Source organism: Amblyomma americanum, chromosome 8 (assembly GCF_052857255.1).
Source record: "Amblyomma americanum isolate KBUSLIRL-KWMA chromosome 8, ASM5285725v1, whole genome shotgun sequence".
Lineage (NCBI taxonomy): Eukaryota > Metazoa > Arthropoda > Arachnida > Ixodida > Ixodidae > Amblyomma > Amblyomma americanum.
Genome location: NC_135504.1, coordinates 65,270,243 through 65,285,419, shown reverse-complemented (window position 1 = coordinate 65,285,419; position 15,177 = coordinate 65,270,243). Strand labels below are relative to the sequence as shown.

General features: G+C 46.2%; 1 protein-coding gene across 1 annotated transcript in view; it reads left to right on the top strand.

Annotated features, from left to right (window-relative positions):
• The window catches only part of LOC144101805 (cytochrome P450 3A8-like), a 45,039-nt gene that overhangs the window by 15,785 nt on the left and 14,077 nt on the right, over positions 1-15,177 (top strand). Inside the window, exons 3-6 of the mRNA XM_077635020.1 lie at positions 5,057-5,109; positions 5,243-5,339; positions 6,394-6,519; positions 14,032-14,269. Coding sequence (XP_077491146.1) covers positions 5,057-5,109; positions 5,243-5,339; positions 6,394-6,519; positions 14,032-14,269 — 514 coding nt within the window. The remainder of the gene's footprint in view (positions 1-5,056; positions 5,110-5,242; positions 5,340-6,393; positions 6,520-14,031; positions 14,270-15,177) is intronic.

Here is a 15,177-nt window from a genome sequence, read left to right as displayed (position 1 = left end):
TGTCATCTGCGTACATGATTAATTGAGGAGATCCTGGTATCATAGTTATATTGTTCACGTATATAAGAAATAGTAAAGGCCTAAGAATGTATCCTTGAGGGACTCCGTACTGTAACTCCATTTCACTAGACATACAGTTGTTTATAATTACATACTGGGACCTACCCTTCAGATATGGTTCAAGTAATCTGAGCGCTACGCCCCAAATCCCACAAATCTCTAGCTTCATTAATAATATATCGTGTTGTACAGTATCAAACGCTTTCCTAAGATCTATAAATAGACCCAGTGTTAGGAGCTTTTTTTCTATGTTTTCAATAATTTTATCTTTTATATGCAGAAGAGCCTGTTCTGTAGATTTTTTGCTTGAAAGCCATACTGAGCGTCAGCTATTATTCCGTGTTTCTGAAAAAAACTAGTGAGTCTGTCATTGACAACGCGCTCAAATATTTTCGAGAAAATAGTCAAGACGGAAATTGGCCTATAGTTATTAATATTGGCTGCACCGCCGCCTTTATACACGGGAACTACTTTTGCTGTCTTTAGATCTGCAGGAAAAACCACTAAGAAGCATCAGATTAACTATATATGACAACACGTGACTTATGTGGCTTGCGATATGTTCAATTGGCAAAGCTTTTATCCCGTCATCAGATGATACATCGTTTTTGAAACTCTTAATTATTCCGTAACTTTTTGATGGAGTGCTAGGAGAAAGCGAGATGGAGCCTATTGGACCATTGGTATGTGTCGGCTCGTACGTGCTAGCAAGTGGACCAGTACACTTTCCAAAGCTAATGAAACTAAGATTCATTTCTTCCGCAAGCTGCGCATCAGGGAGACGCCCCCCCCCCCCCCCCCATTCACAGTAATAGCTGTTACGCAGGGATTCGGTCGTTTTCTCTTCATTAAATTATTAACCATCTCCCATAGCCTTTTATTGTCATTACGAACCCGAAGAATTTCAGCCTCAAAGTTCAATTTGTTCCTGAAGGTTTTAAACTCGGCAAATAGATGCAGATCGCGAGATTTAAGAAAAGCATGAAACTTCTTTTTTTTCTTTTATGCGCTTGAATAACTCTACGGTCATCCAAGGTTTACGCATACATTTTTTCTTTGTTTTATGCTCACACAAAGGAAAAGCTGCATCATAGCACCACAGAAGTCTTTTCAGAAATATTCTATATGCGGTTGTAGCATTCTGTTCCATGTAAACGTCATCCCAGCTTTCGTTCTCTATTAGGGTGCAAAAAGGCGTCACATTTTCATCATTTATATTACGATGCCAGGTCTTTTCCTTATTATCTCTGTGTCTGCTGGAAACAGGGGGACCCAAACAGAACAAGGGAAGGTGATCACTGAGGTCACATGTTATAACACCAGCGGCGACATCGTCATATTTCATATTTGTAACGCAGATGTCAAGACACGTTGCGGTGTCAGTGGTCACTCTTGTTGTACGTTCGTACAAGCATAGAGATGAATAAGGTCACGAAATTCATTTGCATTCGAGCTGTCCGATATTGTATCAATGTTGACATCTCCAAGAATTATAAACTATTTTGTAACAGACCCTAGAAAACTCAGTGTATTTTCAAAGAAGTCGCTAAATTCAGATACACAGCTAGATGGCGGCCTGTATATTGCTCCAATCACAGTACCAGATAATTTGATGAACAAACTTTCGACGTTTTGGTCAATCCTCGTGAAATTATCTATAACTTCGTAACACATAATTTACTCAAGATATACTGCAATTCCGCCTCCTTTTTTGCTTCTCTGCATATACTTTCACACCTGTAACCTGGCAGGTAAGGTGGTATGTCGTCCTTTGTTAACCAGGTTTTTGTTAGAACTAGGGCTTTAAATTTAATAGTCAAGGACTGAAGGAATATTACTAGATCACCGACCTTGTTTTTTATGCTGCACATGTTTAAATGCATAGTTGTAGGCTGTCGTACACTAGACTTATATGTTTTATTGAAAGTTGCGTAGTCATAATAGCAACATCCAGCTATGTCCATTGCAAGGGTTCAATGAGCGTTGGAAACATTCCTGCTAGTGTCTATTGTATGGCTATTTTTTCCACATCAGACACATTCGCTTTTCTGATAACATCTGCAGTCTCGTCCCTGCGTGCATAGATTTTTTCGTGGGAGGTCCAAACGAACTTCCGTCCCATTGCTTTCTTTCGGGCAGTAGCTTTTTCTTTGACCCCGTTGAATACTCATGAACGAACACAGGGTTGTTTTTCCCGCCGAAGTCAATGTCCTTAGTGGTCAGCCGCTTTTTCCTGAATTTCTGCAGAACCTTGTCCCGTTTAGTGCGATGCACAAAACGAACAACTGTTTTTTTTCTTCTTTGTTGAATGTCAAGACGCGGTGACATACATCAATGTCCGAGTCAGTTATCGGTTCATCTATAAAAGCTCCAATTCTTTTCACAGCGTCGCATGGGTCGCCAGCATCGGGAACACCTTTTATTTCAAGGTTATTAGCTCTCTGGTATTATTGCTCCAGTTCTTCTATCCTCTCGCTTAACCGGTGGTTTTCTACCGTCAGCTCGTCGTTTTTTTTAGACATCTTAACTTCCTTTCTCAGCTCTTTTATGTAATTCTTGATTTCATTTACGCCATCACAGGTGTTATTGCAGTTTTTTACGCTAACTTCTAGCGTTCTAAGGTCAGCTATCAGTTCGCGTTTCAGATCTTCAAGCGCCTTGCCGATTTCTTTAACATCTTTGCTCATGACTAACACAGCAGTCTGAAACACAGCTTAACGCCACGTTCACAACACTTATCAATACAAATATAAAGCAGATCAAGCAGTTCAACACTCAGCGTTGTGTTCGGCAGCGGCGCATAGGCAGTTTTTGGATCGCAGAACAAACAACTAAGTCTCACCTGCAACAGCAAACAAAGTGCTTTAAAGTGCCTTAGACGCGCACCGCGCCGAACTGAAGCCTGGGTTTGCAGCGGCGTTCTTTATAAGGCGGATTCCACTCTTCGACGACGCCCCCTCGTGGGTCAATTCCATCCCACGTTGATAATGCGCTGCAGGATGACGAGACAGTCACGGGAGGTGGCAATCGTGCGTTGCTTCTTGGGCGACGGAATCAGCACGCTTCCAGAACTGCAACAGCACACAAAATGCTTGAAAGTGCCTTAGACGCGCGCCGCGCCGAACAGATATAGACCCACGCACATAACAACTACACGCGTTCAGATCCATTCTGGCATACCAATCGGCTTAATTCACTGCCCGCAGAAGCAAGCAGACCTTGGAAGCGTACACGCCGCAACGGGAATGCGGGAACTGTAAGCGAGCCAGCAAAGGCATAAGAACAAAATTACTAATGTGTACGGCACTTGAAAAGGCTTTTGAAAAGTGTGCGTACTGCGTATAATTGAGAGCGAGTATTCTCTATCGCAAGCGACTTTTGCATATTACAAGTCTCGTACACAAATGCGACGCTTCCATCGATTTAGTCAGGAAGCCTGCGATAGTGCAGACATCGCGTCGAGACATTTCGCTAATTTTCTCCTTTGCCGCTGACCGGATGAACAATAGTGGACTTCAAATTCCTACTTAGCCACCTGCCGTGAAAATCGAAACATGCACAGCAGGAACACACCGGGGAAATTAGTTTCGTCATTGTGAAATCGTGCATGCTCAGTATACTCAGTGGCAGCGGATTTCCTGCAACTTATCAACATATATACGCACGAAGAAACAAAACTCACAGCGAGTCATCTCAATGTTTGTTTCAGGAACTGAAAGTCACCTGACCTCTCGCTTTTACACCATGCTATTGCAAAACTTCGCTCATGACCTCAGCGTTTCGGTGAGGTGTATCTCCACCCTGGGATCGACCGAGATTGTAACTAGCGAATATCATCTGTCTGATGAATACTGATCGATGCCTATCGCAGGTTGCATCGCTTCTCTCCTTGCACACTGAGCCTCCAGAAGCGCATACTCTGTCATTACCACGGAAACAATTTGTTGCACTACAGTAACAATTTTAGTTCATGGCTGACGTCACCAAAGCGCTTCACTTCTCATTCTTGGTGCGGAAACACGCTAAGTTATCACTAAGTTTCCAAGCCCCGATCAGCGGTCTACTGCTACAGCCGGGTACAACTCCAGAACACAGCCCCAATTACCCCTCACATGATGCCCTCCAGCTAATTGCGCCGACCGATTGTAATGATATGGTGGTTAATCCGTACTTAATTTCCGTGCACCTGTCAGCACCCTGCGATGTCCCACGGGCAGTTGCAAGGGGATCGCGCCGCCATGACTGTCGGTCGACGCCTCTGGATGGAAGGCTTCATTTGAGGGGCGTTTCCCGCTGATATCTTGAGTTGTAATCGATTATACCAACATCAGCAATTGCTCAAAACTTATTTTGAAGCGTCTCAGTGCACCAGCATTGGATCCAGGCGCTATAAATGGCTGCCAGATACCAACAACCCTTAGAAAAATATCTTTAGACAGTCTAAAGACTTTCCATTGATTTCTGTCGTTGAAGTATATAGATTCGCTATAGACAGACCCTAGAGAATAGTCTATAGGCAATACAAATTCTAGGGAAAGCTTATAGACAATCTATAGATTTATGGCCATACACTTTTAGCACACTTTTGTCCATAGACAGTGTATAGAATATGAATAGACAAAAAGAAATATCTATAGGAAGGCAATGCAGTCTATAAGAAGTCTATAGACTCTCTATAGACCATTTGTGTAAGGGAGTAGTTGCCCACTTTGCTGCCGACTGTAAACGTGTAACTACTTCTCCCCCTTGTTCATCTGAAACGTCTGTACAGTTTTGGCCAAAATATGTTCACTTAGTAGAACCAGCGAGCGAACACGAGTGCCAAGCCAGTGAGGGTCAGCAATGTTTTGCTAAATGCGCTGTGGAACAGCGTTCATGACAATGCGTGCCACGACTTGTCTTCGAATATCTGTGCCGTAGTTTTCGTTGTCCAATGCACGCCTGCACACAGGAGCTCAAAGCACGCGTCTTCAGCTTACGTTCAACGTACTTGCAGGGTTTTGTCCACGCGCTCACCGACTGGTGTAAGGAATATGGAGACCTATTTGGGTGAGTGTAATGTTTCATTCTTCGCAGGCCTTTCTCGTCAATGCGAATGTATCCGAATATTTTTTCTTGATTTCATTGCAACATGAACGTTGTTTACCTCCGGACACCATACTGAATATATTTTTTTTTGCAGATTCTACAATGGTGATCTGCCTATGTTGGTCGTCAGGGATTTGGACTTTCTGTCGTATATCTTCATAAAAAACTTCCAGAACTTTACGGACAGAGGCGTACGTATCCACGCTATAGCCGCTGCCACTGGTCCCAACACATTGTATACGGTTTTGAAGGACGTGACAATGTTTTCTGCACTAAGCACTGTATGAGCGGAGAGAACGTAAACTTAACTCAAGAAACGGACCAAGTGCTAAGTGTTTGAAGTAATTAGCTTCTGCAAGTTGTTTCACTATGCTTTGCATATAGCTTACTTCCTTTTAGAGAGGTCCCTATTGCAGGCTTCGAAAAGTCCGTCTCTGGAGTCGCCTTTTACACAGCCATCGAATTTGAAGCACTTTCTTTCAAAGGATTGTACAAAGTGATCACAGATGACGAGAACAACTTACAATGATGTAAAATATGTAGAAGTGACCAGAAAAACACTTTGGTAGAGAGAGGGCAGGCAGATGATTTTTGACGCACACAAAGTGACCAAGGCAGGGGAAAGCCTCAGGGTGCTTGCCAACGATTCGACAAGTGGACTTGTCTTTGTCTTTGAAGACAGACTTTGTGTGTAGAAATGCACTTTGCCAGGCTGATGACAGCCTTAATTGCTTCGCGGCAGTAAATCCTACTTATATACTAACGAAGGTTCACAGGAGGGCTGTTGAGCGATCAGATTGTTCGCAAGGAAGAAACCGCAATAATGCAACATGTTCCACAATCTCGGACAAAAATTTGAAATTTGAAAAATTGTGATGCTCTGATTAAAAAATATTGAAGACAATGGTCAATTTTTCTTATATGTAGCAAAATCATTCTTTTAAAGTGTTTCCATCGAGCACATCGAGCAATTAGGACTGCCATAGAAAACCAATGGGAAACGCTTTTTAACGATAGCAAAAACGTTAACTGAAAAAAAAATAGGAGACTGCGGTGGGGTGATCTGCGGATATGTTGAGTGTTATAGTGAAATATTACATGACATGAAAAAATTGTTTTCATAAACGGTGTCCCGCTCAAAAATGCTTTCTTGCAGAATTGTAGAGTATGGGTGCGACTTTAGATTTGCAGCATCAGCTCTGCTGCACTTGTGTAGAGAACGTGTTCGTCTGCGCTCTTCTTCAGATCATCATGCGCACTGACCAGGAGCACAGCATGCTAGGCCAGAGCATCATCCACGCCAAGGGCGCGCACTGGAAACGAACGCGCGGCTGCCTCTCGCAGGCGTTCACATCCAACAAGCTCAAGCAAGTGCGTGGACTCAGTTTGTCGAGTTATTCTTCTTCGAAATTCAAAAGCATATGGTAAATTCAAGAGCCCATGACCAAGCCCATGGCCAATCTCACCGAAAAATGCTCTCTAACTGTCGGACTAACGACAGGCGACACGCATGATTGCACTCGTTGCAGCCGTCATCGTACACGGCACTAAGATCTGCAGTGCATTACAAACGCCCCTTATATGCCTCATATACAGGGCGTTTAATTTTATTCAATGCACATAATTGACAATCTAAAATGAGGAGGTTCACAAAAACAGGCTAATCGTAAACCTTTTATTCACAGATAGGCTCGAATGACGTGCTCGCATGGACAGATCATCTTACATGAAATGTGGTACTTTGCATAAATTACAATATTTCGTTGACATACTTTGTATATTAAAGGAAACTCTAAGGGGTATTGATACAATAAGACTTGCATGCACACAATACGACTTTGATTTAGAGTACACTGCATAAAAATATGTTAGAAAGCGGATGCCGGCGTGACCGAGTTAAAAGAATGGATGATCAACCAGGAGTAACAGTGAATGACCAAGGTGTTTTGAAGCGCGAAAGCCAACATGGCGGCTGTGGAACGCGCCATCATAGAGGTATCCAACCCACGACTAATAAAGGCCAGTACTGATTCGTGCAGCACCATACCTTGTTTCAGCAGCGTTCTTACGAGGAACTGTGAGCGGTATTAGAGAACAGGAGTTACGGAAACCTTCAACCGCTGTTTTGCAGTCTACATAACTTTTATGGTTCCATTCAGTTGAGCCTTCAGGAACCTTTCTCGCGTTCTAGTTGGAACCAGAACACATTAAACCTTCATACAAGCGTCGTGTTTGTAAATAAAGGAGCAACTGCGGCCTGGGTCGACAAGGTGTGAAGAGAAAAAAAACACCCACTGGCGATAATTCCCCACAAACATTATACCGCCTGTGTTCGAACCGAAGCCGTAAGCGAACCGAAGCCGTAAGCAGTGGCTTAAGAAAATTACAGCATTGCACTTAACTCTGTTTAAGAGCGGAAAAGCGGAAGCCTTTCCCTGTCCTCTTTCACTCCCTGTTTTTGATTTTTTCTTTTTTTAAGCTTTATTTTTTATTTTGATCTTCATATTTTCCTTTTTCGGTTTTGTTAACCACATTACATATATGCTGCTTACTGATTGTTTTCTTAATCAACTTTTACATTTTATTTTATTTACCACGCAACTCGTGATCGACAGTTCGTGCTGAAAACTTCCGTCCACAGACTTCCGTCCACAAACTTCCGTCCACGCCACTCAGGAGCCAAGGAAGGCTTACGTCTTAAAAGCGCGGCATGCCTACCCTCCTCCAAGCCACGCTGCTTTCGAACCCAACCCGCGTGTGCGTTGCTTGAGGCTAAAAACATTTTCTTTTATGTTCGCAAGGGTAGCTCTGCGCTTTTCCAGCCAGATCAGCCGAAGGGATCACCAGGCGGAGTTCTCCTCGCCTTTCCTCTCCACTCCTATTGGCAGCCACGGTAGGCGGGTGAGCGTCGACTGATTAAATGGAACCGAGAAAGCGATAGGTATGGGCAGCAAACAATCGGCTACAGCTCGGAACTTCGTTGTCGATAAAACTTACCCGATTCATAGTGCATGCAAGGAGGAGGATGACGCAATGGACGACGCGAAGCTCCCGTTGTGCAAAAAATCCGGCGTCGTCGGCGTTCTGAGTGAAAAATTGCCGGAGGAGCACTCAGGTGGACCACCTCGGTCACGTGACCTCGTGGCGCCGTCACAACCCGCCCACCGGATTGTGAGCAAACTGACCACATTGGCAAGTGGGCCGCTATGTTCAGGATTGCTCACTTAGAGAGATCAGCCTGGTTCGCACAAGCCCCACCTATGGCAGACCTGCCATGTCAGGGCAGTGGCGCATCGCTTAACTGTTGCACCACTGTGCCAGCAGAAGCATAATGATTCCCAGGGATCTATGTAAAGTCGAGAGTGGCAAAATTCCGCATATACTGGCTTTAATGAACTCATTAACGCTATCGCGTCATGCTTTTAAGGTAGGGCTTTAGTGTGCCCTCCAATTTTTTCAGAACACGAAGCTTGTGATGCGCATCCTATTGTCTGCTGACTCCACTCCGGAGGACGGTGAAAATTATTGGAAACTTTAGTCATACACTTACCTCCAATAAGGCAACACCAATCTATCTCTAATCCTTGCAACTTTTTCGGGTGCCCTGTCTAGATAACTTGCATTATCCTGCCTAATGAAAGAGTAGTTTGTCGCAGGAGTCGAGGTCTCACTTTACCGATTATGTCCACAAGAATGCTCTCTTGTTACTCTCATGGCTTCGGGAGAGCTGCACAATTGCATACAAAAACGTTTTCCTCGAGATTCAAGCGAAAATTACTTTCACTGTTCTGAGCTAGATATTTAAAGTTATTCGGCTTCTTGTAGCTTAAAACTTGTATTCAAGTGCGCGCCTCATTGTGCTTGACCAGAGTGGCTTTCGGTGTAATATTTTGAGTGAGTTTCTGGACGGCCTGTACAGGAAAAAATTTCAATAAACTGGGAAGTAACAGTGGGTGATTGCCGAGATCCAACCTGAAGATCTCGAAAGTGAGATAGAGGGGAAAAGAAAATGGCGGTGGCTTAGCTCTGGTTAAACCTGGAGTGACGCGATAGCTACAGCTGGCCGAGTGGAACTTGCTCACGTGACGAACAACGTGATCAGCCATGCAGCCGGCAGCTGCTCCGCGTCACGTGACCAACCAGGTGCCAGTGTGGCGGAGAAGCCACTGTAGCCACGGCGTGGCGCCGCCGCCATGCTGAAGGTAGGGTGCCTCGATGCCAGCGCAGCCGGGGTGGAGACAACTTCAGCGGCGCCACCATACTGAATCACACGGGATCAGCGGCGCTAGCGTCTGTAACGGCGCCGTTCATGCTCTCGGCGCGCTTCAAAGTGCTTTAACTTGAACGGCCTTTTGCAGCGGGAGCTACACTGGGCTACCAGTCGAGCATTTCGCGGTACATGGGAGAGGCAAGTTGTGATTCAATATGGCGGCGTCACTTAAGTTGTCTCCACCCGGCGCTGGCATTGAGGCACCCTAGCTGAAGGCTCGAAATGTTGTCTTAATGTAGCTATCGCTACGAAAATGGCTGCGGCTTAAACCCTGTTTAACCACGTGGTTCGTTGCGCGTGCCGCACTGCGAGAACTCTCTTCCAGCGGCTGGCCAGTCTCCGCTGCGGCTGCTTCCAAGGCAAGTCCCTGTCTTTCGGTACTTTTCGTTGGCCGTTGAGCCAGGCGAAGCTCCAGCTCTTCATCGGTTTCGACTGCCCGTTTCGCGCGTTTACACTCCCTGTCGATTGCTAAATCCCTCGCATGATTGATAATGTCTACCGGGTGGTCAGACTCGGCCCGCCGTCTGCGAGTACCGTCCCTCGAGGACGTCGGCTACGGCTAACTTGCTTCGTCCATAGCGACACAATGGGTAGGCAGCGCGCAGCGGCCGCGGCGACGGCGGAGCGCGCGACTGCAGCTGCTGCGAGTAACGTGGAATGTCACGTGGTTACTTACGCAGCTCCATTCCTCTTTTTCAAGGTCATTCGAGCAGACACAGCGAAATTGACGCCGCTACGCTAGTGAAACTTTCGCTTTAAAAATTACGCTTCGTGATACTTCCCACGTCCGGTGCTGCTTCCGCAACGTCACGCTTTACAGCTCATTGTGAACGCTGATGGTGACAGTCCTCAGCAAATGAGTAGCTCTTCTGTGCGCGAAGAGATGCTCGGCTTGTAGTGGGGGTAAATGGGGTGTGACAACGGCCCCCCTGCGCTCGGCGCAAAAATCGTGCGCACACTGAATATCGCGAGTGAACTTCCCTTGCTGATAACACTACAGACCATAAACGAGTGACACAGATTTGTCGATCCATGAAGGAGCAACCATGATGACTAAAAGCCCCAAAGTGATCAGATTTCAACGCAGAAATGCAATGCTAGCCGTGAAGCCGATCTGTTGACAACAAAAAAAGTTGCAACAAGTTGCAACAAAATCTATAGTTCTTGACTTTACTGTACGCGTTTTACATATTGGCAAAAGAATGACGACAACGCGATAAGAGCTCTTGCACTTGTCCCGGTAAGGTTAAGAGCGTAAACTGTTGGTAACTTTTTCTTCTCCTTCATTTCTTTCGATCTCTTTATGATTGGATTAACGTAATTTTGCCTTGTTTCCATGCATCCCCTTTTCTGAGAAATTGCGACATGGCATGCGACCGTTGTGTGTTTTCTGGATTTCGTGTTTTTGGCGGCACAACAGTAGTAATAACAGTGGCGATGCAACGGATTGTTTTTGTAACACTTGTTTGACTGCTTTTTTCCACTCGTAGAGTAGGGAGTAAAAAAGATAAGCGCCTGACAGAAAGATGGAGGCCGGAAAAAGTACAGAAAAATAAAATTCTTTGCAGACGATGAATTTCTGCTGAGCCTCCCGACAGTCTGAGGATTGGGGAAGGCCTGACATTCTTGGTAATGGCGTTTTTTTTTTTACACTGTAGCGCCTCGAGTGGAGCATATTTCGCACAAGTGATGAATCTATTGCACTCGTCTTTTTACTCTCGAATGTACATTCACGCAACTTGAGGGTGCGCGTCATGAGCGATCGAAATTTGCAACCACTCGAGCGCGGAGCCGCTGAAGCCTGTTTCACAAGCAAATGAAAGCGCTCTCGAATTCTGCCCCCGCGGTGCAAAAACCTGTTTCGAGCTGTCGCGGCGGATAGACGGCCAGTGCGAGGAGGTTGCAACAAGTTGAAATTTTTAAGGCGCAAGCCTTTCTAAGCTCATGAGTGGCTTGTTTGTGGACGGAAGTTCTGGATGGAAGTTTGTGGAGGGAAGCTGTGGACAGAAGTTGTGGGAGGAAGTTGTGGGCGAACGTTGTTGGCGAAAGTTGTGGGCGAAAGTTGTAGAAGGAAGTTTGCGGACGGAAGTTTGTGGACGGAAGTTTGTGGACGAAAGTTCTGAACAGAAGTTTGTGAAGGGAAGTTGATGACAGAAGTTCTGGAAGGAAGTTGTGGGCGAAAGTTGTGGTCGAAAGTTGTAGCCGGAAGTTTGCGGACGGAAGTTTGTGGACGGAAGTTCTGGACAGAAGTTTGTGGAGGAAAGTTGTGGGCAGAAGTTCTGGACAGAAGTTGTGGGCGAAAGTTGTAGACAGAAGTTTGCGGACGGAAGTTGTGGACTGAAGTTTGTGGACGAAAGTTCTGGACGGAAGTTTGTGGAGGGAAGTTGATGACAGAAGTTCTGGAAGGAAGTTGTGGGCGAAAGTTGTAGCCGGAAGTTTGCGGACGGAAGTTTTTGGACGGAAGTTCTGGACAGAAGTTTGTGGAGGAAAGTTGTGGGCAGAAGTTCTGCACAGAAATTGTGGAAGGAAGTTGTGGGCGGAAATTGTGGGCGAACGTTGTGGGCGAAAGTTGTGGGCGAAAGTTGTAGACAGAAGTTTGCGGACGGAAGTTTGTGGAGGGAAGTTGTGGGCAGAAGTTGTGGAAGGAAGTTGTGGGCGAAAGTTGCAGACGGAAGTTTGCGGACAGAAGTTTGTGGACGGAAGTTTGTGGACGGAAGTTTGTGGAGGGAAGTTGTGGACAGAAGTTGTGGACAGAAGTTGTGGGCGAACGTTGTGGGCGAAAGTTGTAGACGGAAGTTTGCGGACGGAAGTTTGTGGACGGAAGTTCTGGACGGAAGTTTTTGGAGGGAAGTTGTGGACAGAAGTTGTGGAAGGAAGTTGTGGGCGAAAGTTATGGGCGAACGTTGTGGGCGAACGTTGTGGGCGAAAGTTGTAGACGGAAGTTTGCAGACGGAAGTTTCTGGACGGAAGTTTGGGGACGGAAGTTCTGGACGAAAGTTTGTGTAGGGAAGTTGTGGACAGAAGTTGTGGAAGGAAGTTGTGGGCGAACGTTGTGGGCTAAAGTTGTGGGCGAATGTTGCAGACGAAAGTTTGCGAGTTTGCGAACTGAAGTATGTGGAGGGAAGTTGTGGGCGAAAGTTGTGGGCGAAAGTTGTAGACGGTAGTTTGCGGACGGAAGTTTGTGGACCGAAGTTCTGGAAGAAAGTTCGTGCAGGGAAGTTGCGGACAGAAGTTGTGGAAGGAAGTTGTGGGCGAAAGTTGTAGACGGAAGTTTGTGGACAGAAGTTCTGGACGTAAGTTTGTGGAGGGAAGTTGTGGACAGAAGTTGTGGCCAGAAGTTGTGGAAGGAAGTTGTGGGCGGCTGTTGTGGCCGAAAGTTGTGGCCGAACATTGTGGCGAAAGTAGTGGGCGAAAGTTGTAGACGGAAGTTTGCGGACGGAAGTTTGTGGACGGAAGTTCTGGACGGAAGTTTGTGGAGGGAAGTTGTGGACAGAGATTGTGGACAGAAGTTGTGGAAGGAAGTTGTGGGCGAAAGATGTGGGCGAAAGTTGTGGGCGAAAGTTGTGAGTGAAAGTTGTGGGCGAAAGTTATAGACGGAAGTTTGCGGACGGAAGTTTGTGGACGGAAGTTCTGGACGGAAGTTTCTGGTGGGAAGTTGTGGACAGAAGTTGTGGAAGGAATTTGTGGAAGGAAGTTGTGGGCGAAAGATGTGGGCGAACGTTGTGGGCGAAAGTTGTGGGCGAAAGTTGTAGACGAAAATTTGCGGACGGATGTTTGTGAACGGAAGTTTGCGGATGGAAGTTGTGGATGGATGTTGTTCGCACGAACTGACAATCAAAAGTTTATTGTAAGAAAAATAAAATGTGAGAATTATTAAGCAACAGTTGATAAGTACTATATGTGTAACGAAATAAAAACAAAAACAACAAACACACAAAAAATAAGCAAACAAAAAGGAGATAAATTGAACAAAAAATACGAAATGCCCCGCCGTGGAGGCTCAGTGGCTAGGGCGCTCGACTACTGATTCGGAGTTCCCGGGTTCGAACCCGACCGTGGCGGCTGCGTTTTTATGGAGGAAAAACGCTAAGGCGCCCGTGTGCTGTGCGATGTCAGTGCACGTTAAAGATCCCCAGGTGGTCGAAATTATTCCGGAGCCCTCCACTACGGCACCTATTCTTCCTTTCTTCTTTCACTCCCTCCTTCATCCCTTCCCTTACGGCGCGGTTCAGGTGTCCAACGATATATGAGACAGATACTGCGCCGTTTCCTTTCCCCAAAAACCAATTAAAAAAAATAATAATGGAAGGAGATAGAGAGGACAGGGAAAGCCATTCGCATTTTCGCTCTTAAGCAGATTTAAGTGCAGTCCTTTGCGCCGCTGGTGCTGCCGCAGATTTGTACATGTTTACGGGAAAAGGATCGAGCAAAGCTCCTTCTCGCATTCCAATTGGCTGATGGCGAGTTACCTGTTTTTTTCGCCACCCGGAATCCATTCTGCACCGGTAGCACCTTGCACCTGTCTTTCTATTAGAACGTGAGCAGCCAGCGGTGTTCTTTCTCGCTCTTCCAAGGTGTTAACTTAGCATCATAAAACGATTGCCCTCATGCAGACGATTCCTGCACTGAGCGAATCGGCTGACCTGTTCATGGAGTTGGTGGCCGAGAAGGCGAACGCCGGGGTCGAGTGGTGCGTGGCGGAACCGTTCCAAGGACTCGCCATGGACTACGTCGGCCGTGGGGAGTTCGGCTTCGACTGCTGTTTCCAGAGGAACCTGTCGCACCCGTTCCTAAACGCCGCGCGCAACGTCCTGCATGGTATCATGTCCGGACCTTTCCACATATTCGCACGTAAGTCTATGGGGCTAATGCGCAGCAAGCGTCTGGACGTGCCAAATGGCAGAGCTGAATGATGCTCCATAGTGATGCTCCATGCTCCAAAGAAATCCATAATTCTAGCCTTAAAGATTCTGGGATGGTGTGGAATGCCGATGAAATTAGGGCGGCTTTAGTACGAGTAGCTCTGGGTGGGGGCCTGTGATGTCTGCTGGGTTTAAACCGCCGAACTCTCATTAGCGCCAGGTAAGTTCTAGTGAAGTCAGGAGAGACGTCATAATGTTCCCACAAATCATCGTGGTAGGTTATCTTAACGTCATGCGTGACATCACTGACGTCACTATTTTGATCAGGCAGCGTCACACGTTCCACTTGGTACATTGCACCAACGTCACGTAAACGAGAATCCTGGCCACAACAGCTCTCGCTGTAAACGGCTAATAGTCTCGCGCTCGGACTAGCGGTGGAACCGAACAGCCGCCGACAGGAATTGATCAAACAGAAAAATTTGAAGGGACCAAGTGGAATTATGGGATGGAAATGATATAGCATTGTTCTTCCACTCATCAGTCTATTCCAAGCATGGTTCTATTCCAATTCTGAATCCATTGTCTTTCACTCCTTAATCTACTGCAATTGGGCTTCTGTTTCAATTCTGACAGACAGTCTGGCAGACAGACAGACAGTTTTGCAGACAGACAGACAGACAGCCTGGCAGACATACATACAGACATACAGACAGACAGTCTGGCCGACAGACAGCCTGTCTGTATGTCTGTAGTGGCCTGCCTGCCCATCGTGTCAGGCAGCAGCTCATTAAATCATGAGAGGCTGATGTGTTCCCATGTCCTCTTTTCACTTTTGCTTGAAACAACACAGACACCAACAACCACCTTAGCCTAGCAGAGCTGTGCAGCACTGAA